The 23,971-nt window shown below is 42.4% G+C and overlaps 1 protein-coding gene across 1 annotated transcript in view; it reads right to left on the bottom strand.

Moving 5' to 3' along the window:
* Window positions 1-23,971, bottom strand: part of GRM8 (glutamate metabotropic receptor 8) — a 1,458,522-nt gene that overhangs the window by 87,521 nt on the left and 1,347,030 nt on the right. Inside the window, exon 8 of the mRNA XM_044280260.1 lies at window positions 21,647-22,582. Coding sequence (XP_044136195.1) covers window positions 21,647-22,582 — 936 coding nt within the window. The remainder of the gene's footprint in view (window positions 1-21,646; window positions 22,583-23,971) is intronic.

Below are 23,971 nucleotides of genomic sequence, written 5' to 3'. Positions count from 1 at the left end.
CAGCACTTTTAACCCAATAACAGATGCTAGGATTACTGCAATTACTGTTTAAAACAACATAAAATCTGTAGTAATAGATCACTTTTAGTAACTCCAATTAATGCAGCAAGGTGTAATAGAATAGCCCCCATAACTTAGGCTTTACACTCTCCTTGGTCCATGATCTCTCCCCATAGTGTGGATAATGCCTCCCTATCATTTTTCCTACACTATGAATATTCTTTCCCTGAACTGCTAATTTTTTTTTTTTTATAAAGTCTTTCCTGAACACTGTCTCAAGTGCCTGCAACGTCTCTCCCTGAACTAATTTTACTGTAAAATGGGGGAGACTGGGCATGAAGAGGCTTTTTATAGGGCTGTGACATCACAGGGGCTGGCGATCTGCTGACTGGCTGACTTCATGACATTGTGGGTGCTCCCTCATTCTCTGGATTTTTACTTTCATTTTGCAACATGTGCAGGAGCCATTTTAGAAAAAATATGATTCGTTACCACGAAGCACAAGGAAATTCAACTTCGGGACAAATCAAATTTTTTCCTGAAATTCAGATAAAATTCCACTTCCTCAACTTTTATTCACTCGCTGGTTACAGTCTATTTAGAAACAATTGCCCAAACCGGAGAGATAGATAGATTTGCCTTTATGTAAAGTTCTGTCTAAAGCCCACACTCTGGAAGATATACATGGGGGAAATGAACATGTAGAGTCACTGAGGCAAACACAATAATAAAACACTGATTGGACCTAATATACACAGACAATCTACTACTAAAGTAGATAGTAGAGGTGGCAAATAATAATGAGGTGGTTATTATGAGGAACTTCAACTAGCCAGATACAGACTGGGAAAATGAAAGATATAGATCTCATAAAGGAAACATGTTCTTGGCAATAACCAAAGACAACTGTCACAAACCAACAGGTGTGAACCCACTGTGCCATGTGTCCTACCTCCTCTAAGGACGTTGTCTGAGTGAACCCCTCGATCTTCACAGTACCCCTGATGATGGGGATAAACTTTCCGAGGGAAACACTAGGTCCTTACCTCTTGAGGAGGATTGGCACACAAGGAAGCTGGTCCAGGCAGACCAGGAGGTACCTGAGCAAGGTACCAGAGGTACAGACTTAGTTATCAGGCCGAGTTGTAACCAGGAGAAACTGTGCAGGAGAGAAGGATGTGGCAGAGGTAAAGTCAAACAAGCAATAGGTCAGGGCAGGTGGCATAGGTGCAGGTAAGGCAATCCAGGTTGGCAACAGGAGAGTCAAGGCAAGCAGGCATGGATAAAACAGGTAGCGGAGTCCAGAAACATAATCACAAGTCAGGTACACAGGAACACAAACAGAGATATCAGCAACCTTAACAGGACACAAGAACCTTGAGGCCGAGGCATCTGGGAAGGGGGCTGACAATTATACATGTGCAGGAGAGCTAGGATTGGTCAGCAAGGTCACATGATCTAACATATAAAGTATATAAGCCTGTAATTTCACATGTGCTGATGCTGCAAGGCCTGAAAATAGTGTTTTTTGTCAAAAATGTTCTAGCTTAAATTGCACACTGACTAATCCAGATGTTGTAGATTGCCAAAAAAGTGTTTATTTTTGGTAACAGAATATGAAAACTGTATATATTAAACTTGAATTTAACACTTGCAGATCAGGAAAATACTGTTTTTGCCAAAAAAGTGTGTTTTTCAAACCCCAGAAAATGATGGGTGTATTTCTAGCTTAAATTGCACACTGACTAATCCAGATGTTGTAGAATGCCGAAAAAATGTTTTTGGGGTAACAGAAAATGAAAGGTGTATATATATTAAACTTGAATTTAACACTTGCAGATCAGGAAAATACTGTTATTTTTTTGACAAAAAATGTGTTTTTAAAACCCCAGAAAATAATGGGTGTATTTCTAGCTTAAATTGCACATATAGTTGAGCGGACACCTGGATGTTCGGGTTCGAGAAGTTCGGCCGAACTTCCCGGAAATGTTCGGGTTTGGGATCCGAACCCGATCCGAACTTCGTCCCGAACCCGAACCCCATTGAAGTCAATGGGGACCCGAACTTTTCGGCACTAAAAAGGCTGTAAAACAGCCCAGGAAAGGGCTAGAGGGCTGCAAAAGGCAGCAACATGTAGGTAAATCCCATGCAAACAAATGTGGATAGGGAAATGAATAAAAATAAAATTAAAATAAATAAAAATTAACCAATATCAATTGGAGAGAGGTCCCATAGCAGAGAATCTGGCTTCACGTCACCCACCACTGGAACAGTCCATTCTCAGATATTTAGGCCCCGGCACCCAGGCAGAGGAGAGAGGTCCCGTAACAGAGAATCTGGCTTCATGTCAGCAGAGAATCAGTCTGCATGTCATAGCAGAGAATCAGGCTTCACGTCAGCCACCACTGCAAAGGTCCATTGTCATATATTTAGGCCCAGCACCCAGGCAGAGGAGAGAGGTCCCGTAGCAGAGAATCAGTCTTCATGTCAGCAGAGAATCAGTCTGCATGTCATAGCAGAGAATCAGGCTTCACGTCAGCCACCAGTGCAACAGTCCATTGTCATATATTTAGGCCCAGCACCCAGGCAGAGGAGAGAGGTCCCGTAACAGAGGATCTGGCTTCATGTCAGCAGAGAATCAGTCTGCATGTCATAGCAGAGAATCAGGCTTCACGTCACCCAACATTGAAACAGTCCATTGGCATATATTTAGGCCCCGGCACCCAGACAGAGGAGAGGTTCATTCAACTTTGGGTAGCCTCGCAATATAATGGTAAAATGAAAATAAAAATAGGATTGAATGAGGAAGTGCCCTGGAGTACAATAATATATGGTTAAGGGGAGGTAGTTAATGTCTAATCTGCACAAGGGATGGACAGGTCCTGTGGGATCCATGCCTGGTTCATTTTTATGAACGTCAGCTTGTCCACATTGGCTGTAGACAGGCGGCTGCGTTTGTCTGTAATGACGCCCTCTGCCGTGCTGAATACACGTTCAGACAAAACGCTGGCCGCCGGGCAGGCCAGCACCTCCAAGGCATAAAAGGCTAGCTCTGGCCACGTGGACAATTTAGAGACCCAGAAGTTGAATGGGGCCGAACCATCAGTCAGTACGTGGAGGGGTGTGCACACGTACTGTTCCACCATGTTAGTGAAATGTTGCCTCCTGCTAACACGTTGCGTATCAGGTGGTGGTGCAGTTAGCTGTGGCGTGTTGACAAAACTTTTCCATATCTCTGCCATGCTAACCTTGCCCTCAGAGGAGCTGGCCGTGACACAGCTGTCTTGGCGACCTCTTGCTCCTCCTCTGCCTTGGCCTTGGGCTTCCACTTGTTCCCCTGTGACATTTGGGAATGCTCTCAGTAGCGCGTCTACCAACGTGCGCTTGTACTCGCGCATCTTCCTATCACGCTCCAGTGCAGGAAGTAAGGTGGGCACATTGTCTTTGTACCGTGGATCCAGCAGGGTGGCAACCCAGTAGTCCGCACACGTTAAAATGTGGGCAACTCTGCTGTCGTTGCGCAGGCACTGCAGCATGTAGTCGCTAATGTGTGACAGGCTGCCCAGGGCTAAGGACAAGCTGTCCTCCGTGGGAGGCGTATCGTCATCGTCCCTCCTTTCCCCCCAGCCACGCACCAGTGATGGGCCCGAGCTGCGTTGGGTGCCACCCCGCTGTGACCATGCTTCAGCCTCATCCTCCTCCACCTCCTCCTCATCCTCGTCCTCCTCGTCCTCCAGTAGTGGGCCCTGGCTGGCCACATTTGTACCTGGCCTCTGCTGTTCCAAAAAACCTCCCTCTGAGTCACTTCGAAGAGACTGGCCTGAAAGTGCTAAAAATGACCCCTCTTCCTCCTCCTCCTCCTCCTGGGCCACCTCCTCTTCCATCATCGCCCTAAGTGTTTTCTCAAGGAGACATAGAAGTGGTATTGTAACGCTGATAACGGCGTCATCGCCACTGGCCATGTTGGTGGAGTACTCGAAACAGCGCAACAGGGCACACAGGTCTCGCATGGAGGCCCAGTCATTGGTGGTGAAGTGGTGCTGTTCCGCAGTGCGACTGACCCGTGCGTGCTGCAGCTGAAACTCCACTATGGCCTGCTGCTGCTCGCAGAGTTTGTCCAGCATGTGCAAGGTGGAGTTCCACCTGGTGGGCACGTCGCATATGAGGCGGTGAGCGGGAAGGCCGAAGTTACGCTGTAGCGCAGACAGGCGAGCAGCGGCAGGATGTGAACGCCGGAAGCGCGAACAGACGGCCCGCACTTTATGCAGCAGCTCTGACATGTCGGTGTAGTTGTGAATGAACTTCTGCACCACCAAATTCAGCACATGCGCCAGGCAAGGGATGTGCGTCAAACCGGCTAGTCCCAGAGCTGCAACGAAATTTCGCCCATTATCGCACATAAACCATCGGTCTGTTGTTCTATACCACGCCACAACTCCTGTGCGGTGTGGCGCCTGTCCCCCAAACATATGAGTTTCAGAATGGCCTGCTGACGTTTACACCGGGCTGTGCTGAAGTTGGTGGTGAAGGTGTGTGGCTGACTGGATGAGCAGGTGGAAGAAGAGGAGGAGGAAGCTGAGTAGGAGGAGGTGGCAACAGGAGGCAAAGAATGTTGCCCTGCGATCCTTGGCGGCGGAAGGACGTGCGCCAAACAGCTCTCTCCGCCTGGGGCCCAGCTGCCACTACATTTACCCAGTGTGCAGTTAGGGAGATATAGCATCCCTGGCCGTGCTTACTGGTCCACGTATCTGTGGTTAGGTGGACCTTGCTACAGATGGCGTTGCGCAGTCCACACTTGATTTTATCGGATACTTGGTTGTGCAGGGAAGGCACGGCTCTCTTGGAGAAGTAGTGCCGGCTGGGAACAACATACTGTGGGACAGCAAGCGACATGAGCTGTTTGAAGCTGTCTGTGTCCACCAGCCTAAATGACAGCATTTCATAGGCCAGTAGTTTAGAAATGCTGGCATTCAGGGCCAGGGATCGAGGGTGGCTAGGTGGGAATTTACGCTTTCTCTCAAATGTTTGTGAGATGGAGAGCTGAATGCTGCCGTGTGACATGGTTGAAATGCTTGGTGACGGAGGTGGTGGTGTTGGTGGTACATCCCCTGTTTGCTGGGCGGCAGGTGCCAACGTTCCTCCAGAGGCGGAGGAAGAGGCCGAGGCGGCAGCAGCAGAAGAGGTAGCAGGGGGAGCCTGAGTGACTTGTTTTTAAGGTGTTTACTCCACTGCAGTTCATGCTTTGCATGCAGGTGCCTGGTCATGCAGGTTGTGCTATGGTTCAGAACGTTAATGCCTCGCTTCAGGCTCTGATGGCACAGCGTGCAAACCACTCGGGTCTTGTCGTCAGCACATTATTTGAAGAAGTGCCATGCCAGGGAACTTCTTGAAGCTGCCTTTGGGGTGCTCGGTCCCAGATGGCTGCTGTCAGTAGCAGGCGGAGTCTCTTGGCGGCGGGTGTTCTGCTTTTGCCCACTGCTCCCTCTTTTGCTACGCTGTTGGCTCGGTCTCACCACTGCCTCTTCCTCCGAACTGTGAAAGTCAGTGGCACGACCTTCATTCCATGTGGGGTCTGGGACCTCATCGTCCCCTGCATCATCTAAGTGGTTGTGCGTCAGTGCATTCTATGTCTTCCACCGCTGGGGAAGAGCTAGGTGGATGCCCTTGGGAAACCCTGCTAGCTGAGTCTTCAAACAGCATAAGAAACTGCTGCATAACTTGAGGCTCAGACAGTTTCCCTGGTATGCATGGGGGTGATGTGACAGACTGATGGGCTTGGTTTTCAGGCGCCATCTGTGCGCTTTCTGCAGAAGACTGGGTGGGAGATAATGTGAACGTGCTGGATCCACTGTCGGCCACCCAATTGACTAATGCCTGCACCTGCTCAGGCCTTACCATCCTTAGAACGGCATTGGGCCCCACCATATATCGCTGTAAATTCTGGCGGCTACTGGGACCTGAGGTAGTTGGTACACTAGGACGTGTGGATGTGGCAGAACGGCCACGTCCTCTCCCAGCACCAGAGGGTCCACTAACACCACCACGACCATGTCCGCATCCCTTACTAGATGTTTTCCTCATTGTTATCGTTCACCATAACAACAAAAATATTATTTGGCCCAATGTATTGAATTCAAATTCAGGCCTTTTTTTACAGACACCTAACAATATCTGGCTATCTATTTAGGTACCATATTACACTAATACAGGCACAGCAGTAACCACAGATTTAGCTGACTATGAATTTGAGGCCTAGTATTTAGGCGCTGGGTGACAGGTATACGTTTTACGGACAGAATTAGACTGGGATATGCACAGTAGCGTGTGTGTAAAGTTATTGAGAATGACCCTATCAGCACCTTGATTCTGATATACCCTTTTAGGGATGTATTTAAAGTAGGCCTGATACAGCAGAAACCACTAAATTAGGAAATTGCTAAATTAGGAATTGTATTTCAACCCAGAACAAAAACTGTGCTTTGACGGACACTAAATAACTTGCCCAGCCACAACAGTACAGCAGTAACGACAGATTTAGCTGGATATAAATTTGAGGCCTAGTATTTAGGCGCTGGGTGACAGGTATACGTTTTACTGACAGAATTAGACTGGGATATGCACAGTAGCGTGTGTGTGAAGTTATTGAGAACGACCCTATCAGCACCTTGATACTGATATACCCTTTTAGGGATGTATTTAAAGTAGGCCTGATACAGCAGAAACCAATAAATTAGGAAATTGCTAAATTGGGAATTGTATTTCAACCCAGAACAAAAAATGTGCTTTGACGGACACTAAATAACTTGCCCAGCCACAACAGTACAGCAGTAACGACAGATTTAGCTGGATATAAATTTGAGGCCTAGTATTTAGGCGCTGGGTGACAGGTATAGGTTTACTGACAGAATTAGACTTGGAAATGCACAGTAGCGTGTGTGTGAAGTTATTCAGAATGACCCTATGTGCACCTTGAATCTGATATACCCTTTTAGGGATAGATTTAAAATAGCTCTGATACAGCAGAAACCACAAAATTAGGAAATTGCTAAATTGGGAATTGTATTTCAACCCAGAACAAAAAATGTGCTTTGACGGACACTAAATAACTTGACCAGCCACAACAGTACAGCAGTAACGACAGATTTAGCTGAATATAAATTTGAGGCCTAGTATTTAGGCGCTCGGTGACAGGTATAGGTTTACTGACAGAATTAGACTTGAAAATGCACAGTAGCGTGTGTGTGAAGTTATTCAGAATGACCCTATGTGCACCTTGAATATTATATACCCTTTTAGGGATAAATTTAAAGTAGGCCTGATACAGCAGAAACCACTAAATTAGGAAATTGCTAAATTGGGAATTGTATTTCAACCCAGAACAAAAACTGTGCTTTGACGGACACTAAATAACTTGACCAGCCACACCAGTATCGACAGATTTAGCTGGATATAAACTTGAGGCCTAGTATTTAGGCGCTGGGTGACAGGTATACGTTTACTGACAGAATTAGACTGGGATATGGCCAAAAAATAACCACACTATTGATGGTTAAATGCACTTGGTGTGACAGCTTGACCAACCACACTACTGAGGGTTAAATGCACTTGGTGACAGGCTCAGCTTGCCCCTGATTTAGTATATGGCCAAAAAATAAACAGACTATTGCTGGTTAAATGCACTTGGTGTGACAGCTTCACCCTGATGTAGGATTTAGCCAAAAAACAACCACACCATTGAGGGTTAAATGCACTTGGTGACAGCTTGCCCCTGATGTAGTATATGGCCAAAAAATAAACAGACTATTGCTGGTTAAATGCACTTGGTGTGACAGCTTCACCCTGATGTAGGCTTTAGCCAAAATACAACCACACCATTGAGGGTTAAATGCACTTGGTGACAGGCGCAGCTTGCCCCTGATGTAGTATATGGCCAAAAAATAAACAGACTATTGCTGGTTAAATGCGCTTGGTGTGACAGCTTGACCCTGATGTAGGCTTTAGCCAAAAAACAACCACACCATTGAGGGTTAAATGCACTTGGTGGCAGCTTGTGCTGGCGCAACACAAGACACAAAATGGCCGCCGATCACCCCAGAAAAAAGTGACTGAAAAACGCTCTTGGCAGCCTAAAAACAGTGAGCAATTCAATAGCAGCAGTTCAATCATCCATAGCTGCAGATCGATCAATGGATGGAGTCTTTTTGAGGAGTTAATCAGCCTAATCTCGCCCTACTGTCGCAGCTGCAACCTCTCCCTACTCTAATCAGAGCAGAGTGACGGGCGGCGCTATGTGACTCCAGCTTAAATAGAGGCTGGGTCACATGGTGCTCTGGCCAATCACAGCCATGCCAATAGTAGGCATGGCTGTGATGGCCTCTTGGGGCAAGTAGTATGACGCTTGTTGATTGGCTGCTTTGCAGCCTTTTAAAAAGCGCCAAGAAAGCGACGAACACCGAACCCGAACCCGGACTTTTACGAAAATGTCCGGGTTCGGGTCCGTTTCACGGCCCCCCCAAAATTTGGTACGAACCCGAACTATACAGTTCGGGTTCGCTCATCCCTAATTGCACACTGACTAATCCAGATGTTGTTGATTGCCCAAAAAAATTGTGATTTGCAATGTCCCAAAAGCTCAGATGCAGTCCGCCACCGCCGCCCACCTAACTAACAGAATTATAAAAGTTGTTTTTTTTTGGTCAATGGGCTTAGGGCAGGGTAAAACAATTGTGCCCTGCACCTACACAACTATTTCTATGTAGATCGCTGAGTTAGATTATCTCCTATTCTCTCCCTGAAATTACAAGTCCAGCAGCATCCTCTCCCTACACTTGTAACAGCAAAGTTACGCGCAGCGCTACGTGACTCAAGCTTATTTTGAGGCTGGGTCACATGCTGCTCTGACCAATCCCAGCCATGCCATTAGTAGGCATGGCTATGATGGCTTCTAAGGTCAGACAGTTAACCGCTTGTAGAGCAGCCTTTCAAAAAGCACCAAGAAAGCTCCGAACACCGAAACCGAACCCGAACTTTTACTGAAATGTTCGGGTTCGGGGTCCAAAAATCCTAAAGTTCAGTACGAACCCAAACTTTACAGTTACGTTACCTGATTGGAGTCGGAAATGATTTTTTTTATTTCCCTAAAGTGATGAAAATTGGCTCTTACCTCACATTTTTTTTTTTTTTTGCCTTCCTTTGGATCAACTTTCAGGATGACAGGCCGAACTGGATGGACAAATGTCTTTTTTCGGCCTTATGCACTATGTTACTATGTTAGACGGGTGAGCATCTGTATTACATTGTGTTTATAGAAATGTAAAGAAAGCAATAAATGACAAAAATAAATCATTTTAATAACTAAAAAGGAAGCATTGAAAAAATATAAGGAAAAGATAGAATATGTAAAAGACAAATAAAAGCAGCCAAACTGTTGACAGAGAGATCAATTACCAAAGAGAGTAAAACTAACCCTAAAATGTTCTACAATTATATAAATTGTAAAAAGTCTAAATCTGAATGTGTCAGCCCTTTACAGAGTAATGAGGAAGGAGTTGCAGCGATGAGTAGAAAGCAAAGCTATTACATATTTTTTCTCCCCTGTATTTACTGAGGAAAATAAACTGCCAGAAGAAATACAGAATGTAAAAGTAAGTTTCCAATTAAAAGTGGCCAGTTTGACCCAGGAAGAAGTGCAGCAGCATCTTAAAAAGATGAAAATAGACAAATCGCTGTGACCAGATGGTATACACTCCCATATCCTAAGAGAATTAGGTAATGTAATAGGCAGACCCTTATTTCTGATATGTAAGGACTCTATATTGACACGGAGTGTTTCACAGGATTGGCGCTTAGCAAATGGGGTGCCAATATTAAAAAAGGGGTCAAAAACAGAGCATGGAAACTATAGGCCGGTAAGTTTAACATCTGTCAGGTGTAAACTGTTTGAAGGTTTTCTAAGAGATGCTATCTTGGAGTATCTCAATGAAAAGAAGCAATTAAAAATGCATCAGCATGGCTTTATGAGGGATCGGTCTTGTCAAACTAATTTAATTTAGTTTCTATGAGAAGGTAAGTTCTAGACTTGACCACGGTGAGTCAATGGATGTCATATTATATCTTGACTTCTCCAAAGCATTTGATACTAGGTTAGTATATAAAATGAGAATGCTTTGAAAGGGAGAAAATGGGTGTATGTGGGTAAGTATCTGGTTCAGTGATAGAAAACAGAGGGTGGTTATTAACCTTACACACTCATACTAAGTAACTGTTACTAGTGGGGTACCACAGAGGTCAGTACTCGGCTCAATTCTCTTCAATATATTTATTCATGATCTTGTAGAGGGGCTGCACAGTAAGATATACAGATGACACTATACGGTGTAAAGTATTAACACGGAAGAAAACTGTATACTGCTACAGATGGATCTGGCTATGTTGGAGGCTTGGACAGAGAAGTGACAGATGAGGTGTAAGACAAAAAAAATTAAAGGTTATTTACATGGAAAGTAATAATGCAAGTAAACTAAATAGTACTTACCCATACATACTAAAAGATAAAACTGCCAAAAGGACTTAGGAATTTTAGTGAACAGCAAACTAAACTGTAGAAAACCAGTTTCAGACAGCTGCTGCAAAAGCAAATAAGATAATGAGTTCCATCAAAAGGGGTATAGATGCTAGTGTTGATCGAACATGCTCGGCTGAACACCAGTTCGGCTCGAGCATCTCAATGCTCGGCACATGGTGGTATTCAGCCAGTGTACTTTTCCGCAGATGGTGCCTGCTGCAGACAGTGAGATTACCAGCGCCACATGTGCAGTATAATGTGTGCTCTTAAAAAATGTATCTGTGACATACAGTGTACTTTATCAATAGACGAATAGACGGTGTCCGCTTCTGACAATGACCTTAACAGTGCCAGTACCACATCTGCAGTGAAACGTGTGCGCTTAAAAATGTATCTGTGACATGCAGTGTACTTTTTCAATAGACGGTGTCCGCTTCTGACAGTGACATTACCAGTGCCATATCCGCAGTGTAACGTGTGCGCTTAAAAAATTTATCTGACATACAGTGTACTTTTTCAATAGACGGTGTCCGCTTCTGACAGTGACATTACCAGCGCCACATCTGCAGTGTAACGTGTGCACATCCTAAAAATATCTATGACATCCAGTGTACTTTTTCCGTAGACGCTGCGGACAGTGACATTACCGGTGGTACCTCTCATTTATAATATTTCCTCATCCCAAATACCTGTGACATTTCCTGTAATTTTTTTATTAGCCGCAGGTGACTGCATTAACATTATCTGCGGGTTATCACCTTTGTGACGTTTCCACATCCCAAAAACCTTTTTTAATTTATTTGTGCATACACTTCCAAATCCTACGCTACTGTACGTGTGACATACTTTCAAACATATATAACATTTAATATGAAGAAGGCGAGCAGTAAGGGATGGGTAAGTGGGCGTGATACTAATGGTGCATGCAGAGGCCATTCGCCTCACTTCCTCTTGGGGATTCCTCCAAGAGGAAGCGAGGCGAAGCATGCATCGGGTGGTTGCTCCCTCCAGGACCTGGTTGGTATTTGATTTCTCTCCTACATTAATATACCCTAATGTATTGCCTATGTACGTTTGGGGTTAGGTCAAGCTAGTGAATGTTTCCAGGATTTGTCTTTTGTCCCCCTCGTTATGTGATTTATTTATACTAGGCCTGGGCATCCTATAAGGGGAATATACATTTGTAGGAGTAGGCTGTGGATGTAATATTATCGCCAAGGTTGGTTTGTGTAATCTGTTTGCATATTCACATCCATAGCAGATTCGCTACATCTAACTAGGTTACCCGTATGGGAGTCTTTTCTAGTCATGGAACTTTATGTATTTACTGCTACATTCTATATGATGTCTAATTTGTGGTTGTGTATTTTCACCAATAAAATGTTATTACATTTTATGTGTGTTCTTGGTTTTTTGGTGATTCTTGACTTCATGTTAGGCTGCCTTTCCCGCGACCTGTGTGTTATACGCATTTTAGACAACACGGATTACTGGTTGTTTACCCTTCTCGACCCCCGCTACAAAGAGAACTTCTCATCTCTCATTCTTCTGGTGGAGAGGAGGAGCAAAAAGGTGCAATACCAGAAGGTCCTTGTTGAAAAATTGCTCCAAAAATTTCCAACTGAAAACGCTGGCGTCAGAATTCATAGTTCCTTGGGCTACCAAGGAGGCAAGACAAGGGGAACACACAGCAGTTCCAACAGAGGCAGGGCAACACTCTCCAAAGCCTGGGACAGTTTCATGACACGCCGCCAGCACCCTCATGTTTTACCGGGTCAGCTAAACTGCAGGCCCTCGCATATAATGTTTTACATGGTCAGCTCACGTGCAGGCCCTCGCATATAATGTTTTACAGAGTCAGCTCACCTGCAGGCCCTCACCTACTATTTTTAGAGGGTCAGCTCACCTACAAACCCTTGCTTATAATATTTTACAGGGTCAGCTCACCTGTAGGCCCTCGCATATAATGTTTTACAAGGTCAACTCACCTGCAGGCTCTTGCAAATAACGTTTTACAGGGTCAGCTCACCAGCAGGCCCTCATATACAATATTTTACAGGGTCAGCTCACTTGCAGGCCCTCACCTACAATCTTTTACACGGTCAGTTCACCTACAGACCCTCACCTACAATCTTTTGCATGGTTTTCTCACCTACAGACACTCGCATATAATGTTTTAGAGTGTCAGCTCACCTGTAGGCCCTTGCATATAATGTTTTACAGGGTCACCTCACCTACAGGCCCACGTATATTTTTAGAGGGTTATCTCACCAGCAGGCCCTCACCTACGATCTTTCACAGGGTCAGATCACCTGCAGGCCCTCACATATAATGTTTTACAGCTTCAGCTCACCTGCAGGCTCTCGCATATAATGTTTTACAGGGTCAGCTCACCTATAGGCCCTCACATATAATGTTTTACAGGGTCAGCTCACCTATAGGCCCTCACATATAATGTTTTACAGGGTCAGCTCATCTATAGGCCCTCACATATAATCTTTTACAGGGTCAGCTCACCTGCAGGCCTTTGCATATAATGTTTTATAGGTTCGGCTCACCAGCAGGCCATCAATCATCATCAATTTTTCAAGGGTGTATAATGTCCTCCTTTATGTGTAATAAAGGGTGTATTGGAGTGCTTCTTCCTTGTAATTTTTGGCAGCTCTTTATATACAAGTAAATATAGAGGAAAGAATGTTTCCTAACAATTTTTCCTCTAAAATCAATTTATCTTCGGTTTGGTGCGTAATATTGTCAGTCTGTAAAAGTGGCATACTACTCGGACAACATCGTTCCCAGAAGTAACCTGATAGTCCAAGATGCATCCAGACATCCTCCCCATGCTGTTCCCGAACCATTTCATTGGTGTTTCCATCAATTTCTGACCTTTTCCTATGAACCAGACACCCTCCCCTCTTTAGAGCAGGGGGTGCCTGGTTTAATGCTTGGGTTCTCCCATTGACTTCCATTGTGCTCAGGTGCTCGGGAGAGCACTTGAGTATCCCAAGATGTTTGGCCCGAGCACCAGAACACTTTGGTGCTCGATCAACACTAATAGATGCACGTGATGAGAACATAGTCATGCCACTTTACAAATCGCTAGCTAGACCACACATGTAGTACTGTGTACAGTTCTGGGCTCCTGTAAACAAAAAAGACATAGCAGAACTGGAGAGAGTTCAGAGGAGGGCAACTAAAGTAATAACTGGAATGGGTGGACTACAGTACGCAGAAAGATTCTAAAAATTAGGGTTATTTTCTTTAGAAAAAAGATGACTGAGGGGAGATCTTATAACCATGTATAAATATATGAGTGGTCAGTACAAAGATTTGTCTCATCAACTACTTATTCCCAAGACTGTGACAAGGGGTCATCCTTTGTGTCTAGAAGAAAGAAGGTTTCTACACAAACATAGAAGAGGATTATTTACGGCAAAAGCAGTGAGACTATGTAACTATCTGCCAGAGGAGGAGGTGATGGTGAACTCACTAAAGGAGTTCAGGAGGGGCCTGGATGTATTTCTAGAATGTAATAATATTACAGGTTTTACTTATTAGATTTCTGAAGAGGTCATTGATCCAGGGAGTTATTCCTATTGCCTGATTGATGTCGGGAAGGATTTTTTTCCACTAAAATCAGTAAAATTGGTTTCTACCTCACAGTTTTTTTTTTTGCCTCCCTCTGGATCAACTTGCAGGATAACAAGGTGAACTATGTAGGTGGACAGATATCTTTTTTTCAGCCTTATAAACTATGTCATCTCTAGACTAGAGACAGGGGTAACCAGCTTCTTCACCTCCTCACCTGAAAGACTCTGCAAGGACAGTGATTCAAGGAAAGCTTGGATGCACCACATGCAAGTAGAACTATTGTGGGTGGATTCATGTTGACGTATATATTAGAGTTTGCTATAGAATTGTGTGAATTGGAATGCTATATCCTCAGTGGAAGAGAATATCTGGTTCTTTGGCGATTTAATCTGCTGGACATAAGCACGTTGTTAAGCTTTTTTGATCAATGAGTCCATAATCTTAACACCCTTCTCACTATATGCATATTGCTTGTCTAAGAAAACCAATAGCTTTTGGTCCCGCACTGACAGAGATTTTTTATGAGAGCATTCCCATACGTTTTAGAAGTAAGTAAGGCCGACACTCTGTGCGTGTATAGCTTCTTAATGTGAGGCCTTGTGAGCCTCCCAGATAGCTGCTTCATTAGAGGTAGTGCAATTGTTAATCATTAAATAAGTGTCTATCTTGGAAGCTAGATTGAGTAGAGTCTGTTGGGTTGAGTGGCCAGGTCCATGCTTATGTGGGGACATCTTGTAGAATCAGTTTGATTAAAATGGGAGAGTGGTTGGACATGGAAATATTACCTATAGAGGCATCAACGACCCCAGGGAGATATCCCAGTAAAAAATAGTCTAGCCTATGATAGCTACTGTGGAGGATGGAGAAGAATGTGTAATCACGATCTTGTGGATGCAAAAGTCACCAAACATCTATCAATTCTAATTGCTTTATGGTGAGTTGTAGGCTTCTGAATGCCTTTTGGGAGAAGGGCGACTTGCTGAACATGTGTCAATTAGTGAATTCATGGTGAGATTCAAGTCACATCCTATCAGAATCAGCCCATCTCAAAATATCTTGATTTTTTAACCAGGCTACTGTGCGGATATTCGGGGCATAGAGATTACAAATGGTTAGGAGAGTAGTGCCAATAAAACCCTTAAGCAGCACGAATCTGCCCCCATGGTCTTTGAAAATAAAATTAATGGAGTTACAAAAACCTATGCTAACCCAACATGAGGCAGAGTCTGGGCTCGGTGCATGGAACCATTTATCATAGCTGAGAGACGAGAGTGAGGAAACATATATTTAAATGCTTCACTCAACCCTAATCATAGTAAATATTTTTTTCTGTATGCAAGACATTGCCATGATTTTTAATAAAGGAAAACCAGATCTGAAAACTAATAAATAGTGAACTATTATGGAAAGGTAAACAGGGTGGAAAAACCGGAAGCATATTTTAAACAAAATAAGGTGGAGGAATAAAAGTATAACCTGATCGCTAACCGAAGCCATGTACAGTAGGTGCAGCTTAAACTGTGTCATCTCTTACAATTGATCCATAATAGAGCGCAGTGCCGGACATTGACACTACCACTCGTGGGACCTGTGAATCCCCAAAATGTAAGTGTAAGAAAGAATTGGTGGCTTAACCTCATGAGGAAGGTTCATAATGTCTACTTGTAAAGTCCACAGAAAGATGGTCGGACTTCAGATTAGTGCGGTTCTGCCAGAAGTGGGGTTGTAGCTCGAGGACTTTACCTTGGAAGCCAAGGACCATGGCCGCAATGGTGTCGTTGTCATTTATGGGTGGCCATGAGGAGAATTCCACATGATCCATCTGAAGAAGATTCCATGCAGCTGGGAGATCTCCATTGGTCTTGTTGATCACTTTCTTGCCCGCTCCTGAGATAAGTACGGGATGCATTTCCCGTCAGACCGGATGGTTGCGGTGCAAGCTTCCTCCTCTTAAGCAAAGTGGACAGGGAGAGGTCTTTGTAAAAGGACAGGAACATGCCCTCGAAGGTAAATTCTTTTGCGTCTTTTGCTGCAGATAGTACTGCCATAGTGTCCACATTAGTATGCCGCAAAATATATCACGTGACGGCTCTCCCGATGAGGACTTCGACTTCAGCTTCCTCTGCACAAATTCAATAACAATCTGCTTCACTCTCTCTGGACCCAGGAGAGAGGCAAAAATCTGGCATGCAATGGCGGGGACAGACTCAGTGTTGGTAGCATCAGGTAGGCCTCGGATGCAGACATTACACCATCTTCTTCAGTTCACCTTATGTTCAAGGCAGAGGTGAGCTTGGTTCAGCATGGTACACTGTGCAGCCTTTTCTTTGACTGTCTGGGAGAATGCAAGAAGGTCCAGTTAGCCCTGTTCTAGCTTGTCGATGCGACCCCCACTATGGCAGATGTCCTCTTTACTCTCACTCATCTCAGAGGCTAAAGGTGCCAGAGCACGAGTCAATGCTTTGTTTAGATATCCTCTTGGATAACTAAGGCATTAGAACCTCCAGCTTGTTTGCTCTCCTCACCATTGTCTCCTGTTGCAGCTCTGTCTGTATCTTATGAGAGCAACATCAGTTTCTAGCTGGGAGGTTCACTGCTCCCAAGTCTGCCTTGAGCACCGAGCTGATCACTCGGTGCTCGACTGGTTGGTCTGTCAGTCATGTGACGCTGCCCACGTCACATGACCCTCACTCCCCACTATAAATACAGGCAGCCTGCTGGCCACAGGTTGCCTGTTAATTTAGGTTCCACCTGTGATTTGGTATTTCCTGGCGTACTTACCTCCTGCTGAATTCCTGACGATCCTCTGCCTGCTCCTTGTGTATTTTGCTGTTCTCATGGTATTCTGACCCCGGCCTCCTCCTTACTATTCTCTGCTTGCTCCATTTGTACTTTGTAACTTTCCTGGTATTGACTCGGTCTGTTCACGTTCTGTTGTTTGTCTGTCTGTCATCCCTGCACTTATTTCAAGCTAGGGATTGCCGTCCAGTTGTCCCCTGTCATTAGGACTCGCAAGGCAAGTAGGCAGGGCCAGGGGTAAAGGTGGAGTGCAGTGGAGTGCAGAGTGCAGGGGGCCCTTCCCCCGTGTGTGTGTGTACGCGACCGTTACAATCTTGCTGGTTCTTCTTTTGGAATTTGTCCAGGTTAGGGTGTGATTGACCATCTTTAGAAGTCACAGCTACTTCCATAGACCTTCCTTTAGCTTGGATCTTGACCATATTTCCTCTTTCTGCTATTAAAAAGCTATAACTGGTGTCTGGCTGTGGGAGACCAAGGTTCATGCATCCGCCATCTAGTGTGGTCAGACTCTTCCCCGCAGAGAATGTTTTTTTAATATTGATTTTTAGTGTGAAAAAGCTTTGAGGATTATTTTTTTTCATATAGAATAAGGTTAAAAGGATATGGACTATGTAATAATGATTCTCTATTCTAGATTAGTTTTAAAAACCAGGACACTATATAGGCTTTATCAATATACATATTATATAAATTGTGAAAATAAACATTATTAGACATGACAATACATTTCTTCTACATTGCATTCTTGACCCTACATGAACCCTGTTTTTCAAGGTAGGGTCAGGATTAGCCACTGCAAATAGGAGAATATATAGAATATTTAATGGCATGACCCAGAGGTTTAGGTTCTTGCTGGACATGACCTAAGGGGTGATGAAAGTCTTCTCTTTTTTTGTCTGACCTTTCTTTCCTGTTTTTAGTTTAAATTTGTAAGTAATAAAATAATTTAGGAAAGTAATGCATGAGGAAATATAATAAATAAGATAAAGTGGAGAACTATTGGTTGATGAATAATCAGCAATAGAGATGAGCAAATTTAATATTTTGAAAATCCGATATGTGTATAATGGAACAGGCACTCTATCACTCAGAACTGTCAAATGGAATTTGCTAAATGGGATGTTGGTGTTAGGTTGTACATATAGGTTGAAAGGTAAAGGTGTTTCAATAGATTGTGCGCTGAAACATATATGTATTAAAAAGCATTTATTAATAATAGTATGTAACAAAATATTGGTGATCCAACAGATACTTTTTAAAAGAGCTGCGTCGATGGGAGCGGCAAATCGGTCTATTTGGATCTAGCGAAAATGTTCACAGTAGACATCACAAAAATAATAATATTTTGAAATTCTTTACTGGTATAAGCTGATATGCGTTATGGATTCCGTTACCATGGGCCATAATGCAATTCTATAGCCTAATGCATAGCGGAATGTCTCTCCTGGTTAAAGGAAATGGCACAGATCCATTTTGCAGCCCATAGACTTCTATTATGACGGAATGAATAACGGAATGCCTCTAAAGGAATTCCGTTATGCATTCCATCATAGAATTGCATTATGGTCCATGGTAACGGAATCCATAACGCAATTCTGCTTTTACCACCAAAATTAGCATGAATTAATTTCATAGCATGAAATTTGCTCATCTCTAATCAACAATAATGTCACGATGAGAATTAAAAAATAGAGGAAGAAAGAACACGCTACCTGTGCTTTATTTCTAGTAACAAATTTAGTATTACATAATTTTGTTTAATAGCACAATTTTCCATATATATATCATAATATGTGAAATTGCTAATTCCTGCTATTCAGCAAGCCGTCATGGACGTAGCGAGACATACGGACGTCCTGACGACAGTGAGTGGCAGGAGAGATGTGAGACTGGCAACACGTGGTTTGATCTGACAGGTTTTCTTTGTGGATCAACAGGTGTCTGTGTTGTGTCTGGTAATGGCCACACCCCTTGCCTCCAGGTTTTGCTTGTGTGGTCATTTAACCTTCCTTATTTATAGATGCTTCTCCCACTATCCTGTGCGGTTTATAGCTTCTGTGCCTGTGGATTGTTTGTAATTGCATCTCGGCTGAGTTCCTGGTGCTTCCCCAGCCTCTTTGAAGCTAAGTATTTCCTTTCCCTTTTGTATTTTGTTTGGGTTCTGTGTGTTGCATTAACCTATTGTTTGTATTAGGCCTAAAGTAGACTCCTGTTCATCCTTCCTTTTGGAGGAACAGGTAGTCTCGTCCCTGCCATTAGTACCAGGGTCCTATAGGGCTAAATAGGACTCTAGGTATTCCTGCGTATGAACTCACCTACTTTTGGGGCCTGTTCATACTGGTAGTCAGTCAGGATTTTGGTTAGGGTTTTCACTAGGAGGTGTCCATCTTCCTTCCCTAGTTCTCAGGCCTGATTTCCTGTTTCCCCCTTCCCTCCTATGCTCGGTGTGGTGTTTTCCTCCCACGCTGAAGCGTGACACAAGCCCAGAGCAATAGCAAAGAAATGCCACAAGAATAACAGATGAATAGAATAACTATTTTTCCTAAGTAAAGCTATAGAGATTAAAGAGTAGAAAGAAAGTCTAAGCAGACGCTAAAATATATCAACATCCTGCTTCCGATTTGCTCATTATTTTCTTAATAGGATGTATAGGACACCTACAGATTCATTCACTGACTTTTATATTTGATGTCTTCTTTATTATTAAGCCTCTTTTCAGATAGACTTTTCTATGAAAGGTACAGTATGTTACAGAACCTGCTGTTTGGCAGTTGATTTTATTAACAGAAAGTATGTCACAATAAAATAAATTTGCTTGTCATCAATTCCATATATATATATATATATATATATATATATATGTTAGTAAATGATCATGTGATTACTGCTGTGACTCTATAGAACCAAAAGGTGCTTTTTTTAAATATTGTAAAAGTTCTATCCCAATGAAATACTTCTGAAAGTTTAAGTATTTTTGCATTAATTAGTCATTTAACGTTTCTTTCATTATATATTTCACTTTTATATATATATATTTCAAAGTTTATATAGATTTCATTAAAATATGAATTCTGAAATGCAAGCTATGTGTTTTACATAATGGTAAGTACAATATTGCATTTAGTTGGGGCACATGCTTAGTGTTTTAATTATTCTGTCTGCAATTGCTTTTATTTGCTTTGTATTCAGCAGGCTAGCCTTTAGGAATGCAGCAACTACAATGTGATTAAACTATTGATTGTTGCACTTATTGCATTGAAAAGGCAAGAAAGAAATAGTGAACAGGCACACTGTCCATTTAAAGGCCTTGATTTATTTATTTGTCATTTAAGCGCCACCAGCCATCAGTTTTTCTGACCACCATGGTCCATTTTCATATCTCATGTAGCTAGCAGAGCCATAATTGAGGACAAGGGTGAACTGAAACACGTAAATATGCTGAAGGTTTGTAAATTATGGCTAGGATGAGAATGATAACAAAGAATATCAGCTGAAAGAAATATTTGTATTGCAGGCCATATACCCATAAATAACATACACAAATGTGAATGTGGATCTTCTTTATAAATGTCTGAGTAACACATATTTATCTATGATGAGTGATACTTGAACACGGAATGGCTTTTTTACAGCTTCTCTCAAAGGACAAAACATGTTGCTTGTAAATTCTAAGCAGACAAATTGAACATTAGATTAGATAGGGGAAGAGAATCATTCTTAAGCCAGCCATTCACATTAGATATATGCCACCCAACCAGGGGCAGACTAGGAACTGAAAGTGGCCCTGGAAAAAACTAAAACTAAAAGGGCCCCATTAATGTAGGTGAGTCCAAACTGACAGGGACAATAGAAATAGGTGGGACCAGCAATACTGTAGTGCAGTACAAAATACTGCCTCTGCAAAACCAAATACTAAAGTGCAGCACAAAAAACTGCCACTTACACCACAGTGTGAAACTGTATCATAGTACTGAGGCAATACAGTTGACTTCTGCAGGGCACCTGTGTCCACTGGCCATATGTATAAATGTCTTATGTTTCTACATTAATTAATGCTGAGAGCCTCAGATCTTTAAGTACCTGACTGGAGGCCATGGAGAGACCTTGGGTGTCCCCCTTAGCATTAGCGCACTGGGAAATTTCCCTGTAGGGCTATGGCCAGTCCATTCCTGCACCCATCTCTTCTCCAATGGGGGGAGATAAGACAGAGCAGTTGCATATCAACTGCCAAATACTTTTGCTCTTGGGCAGAAACTTCCTCTTGATATTCCTACTGAAATCACATGCTTGCTTCACCGAGTTGAGCATCCATATGTATGAGGAGATTGGGAGTGATAAGGCCTTCAGCTATTTTATGTGTATGACCTTAGGTGTTTCTGCCTATTGAGTTTGATTTCTTAAACCAACTATGTTCAGTGAAACATTTGACCAAAGTTAGAGAATTTATTAGTATTTACCTGATTAGGCATAAAATATAAGAGTAAATTATGCTAGATATTACACACTGCCATGTACACGATAAGTTCCACACGCTTCCTTTTTGCACTATGTATCACAAAATTGTTGACAAAATTGTTACCAAATTTTGAGATGAAAAAAGTCGCAAAATCATGCTCTTAAAATGGTTTTCTAATATTTATATTGTTTCAAGTAAATAGAGACAAGCATTATTGCAGAATTAGTGGTACTTACCCTTTCTGCTGATTGTGCTGTTCCAAAAAATATTGGAATAAAAGCTAACCAGATGATGCAGGTTGTGTACATTGTAAATCCAATGGGCTTGGCTTCATTGAAGGTTTCTGGCACTCCTCTAGTTTTAATGGCATAAACAGTACATGTAACCATCAGCAAAATACTGTATCCCAAGGAACAGATTAAAGAAAGTTCTGAAATGTCACATTTAAGAACCCCTCGGGCATTTTCGGGGTCTGGTGTTCTTTGTTCTCCATAGTCTACTATGATTTCGGGATTATCTACTATAAACCATATGAAAACTCCAAGCAACTGAACAGATATAAGGCTAAAAGTAATAACTAGCTGAGAAGCTGGGCTTATACACTTTGGGGCAGTCACAGATTTTTTTCCTTGTTCAAATATTCGATGAATCCTGTTGGTTTTTGTAAGCAAAGCAGCATAGCTGAAGCACATGCCAAGCCCCAAGAATATACGTCTCAGAGAGCAAACTACCATATCAGGAGTTCCGATCATTAAAAATGTGATTGCATAACACAAAAAAATCCCAGTTAGTAACACATAGCTCAGCTCACGCCCAGATGCTCTCACAATGGGTGTATCATTGTATCGTACAAATGTGACAATTACAAATGTTGTTGCCACTATCCCCAAAATGGCTATGAAGACGGGAACAATGGCCCAGGGAGAGTGCCATTCAAGTTTGATAATAGGGATTAGTGTACAGCCTGTGCGATTTGCATTTGGTTTTTGATCCAAAGGACAAAGGTCACAGGTCAGCTCGTCTGCCTGGTAATGGTAACCTTCGCATCTCTCACAATTCCAACAGCAAGGGACTCCTTTTACAGTTTTCTTTCTTTCTCCAGGCTTGCACGGCAGGCTACAAACGGATGCTGGCTGTGTCTGTTCTCTGCTTGTCCACTGCATGTCTTCCACCTGTAAAAATGAAATATTTATAACTTTCTGATTTATTCACATGTGAAAATGCAAAAAATGAAAATATTGAAAAGAAGTACAAAGATTTTAGTGATATTTTAATTATACACACCATATCAAATGAATGCCCATTGCCCTCCCCACTAACGAATGCCTAACAAATACTAATATTAAAATAACTTTATTATTTGTACAAAATAGTAAACATATAAAATCAATTATGACAGCGGCATACATATGCAAAAAAGGAGGGTACACTGGTACTTAAGTTATGTGACTGTATTGGGCTTAATTAATCTTACTAAAACATCCAAGTCTATCAAGGGATCTCATACATATATAATGGTACATATAAGGTGCATAGTGCTATATAGGGTAAAAACTGTATAATGTCTCAAAACAAAGGATAGAAGGTAGGGGTAGCAAGATGAAAAGATAAAAAGGATCACATGTTATACAAACAAAGCATAGCCCCAAATTAATAGTGTAATACAGACCAAAGTGCCTCCAGGAAGCTGGCAAGCGAAACGTACGTCGTGGCTGGAGGCACTTTTGTCTATATTACACTATTAATTTAAAGATATGCTTTTTTGTATAACATGTGATCCTTTTTTCTTTTCAGCTTGCTACACCTACCTTCTATCAGTTGTTTTGGGACATTATATTTACCTTATATAGCACTATGCACGTTATATGAGATCCCTTGATAGACTTGGATGTTTTAGTAAGATTGATTAAGCCCAATACAGTAACATAAATTAAGTACCATTGTACCCTCCTTTTTTGTATATGTATGCCGCTGTTATAATTGATTTTATATGTTTATTATTTTTTACAAAGAATAAAGTTATTTAATATTAGTATTTGTTAGTCATTCATTAGTGGAGAGGGCATTTATTTGATTTGGTGTATATGATTAAGTCTGGTCCCCACATGATACCACAGAGCGCAGGTTGCTAGTGGGATTCATCTCTTTTTGGGGGGTGATATTTGAATTAGTCAAATTAAGATGTCAGACAATAAAGATGATTTCACAGTTATTACATACGTGAATAAGTACACATGCAAAGGCTCTTACTATTCAAAAGTAGTCTTTGTTGTACAAAACGCAATTAACACTGTATTGTACCCTAAATATAATATATATAATATAAATTGAAGACTAAAAAAGTACACCCAATGTCACATGCATTCAATGGGTTTTCTTGAATTAGCACAATGATGAACTATCCACAGGATAGGTCAATATGAGATTGATGGGGGTCCTACACCTAGCACAGCACTGATCAGCTGTTAGAGGGTTTCCAGATTTCAAAAGTGCATGGTGTACAGAGCTAGGACACCACATGTTCTTACACTGTGTAGTGGCTGTGCTTGGGTACTGAAGCT

The sequence above is a fragment of the Bufo gargarizans genome, chromosome 2 (assembly GCF_014858855.1).
Source record: "Bufo gargarizans isolate SCDJY-AF-19 chromosome 2, ASM1485885v1, whole genome shotgun sequence".
In the NCBI taxonomy this organism is placed as follows: Eukaryota; Metazoa; Chordata; class Amphibia; order Anura; family Bufonidae; genus Bufo; species Bufo gargarizans.
This window is presented reverse-complemented; position numbering and strand designations above follow the sequence as displayed.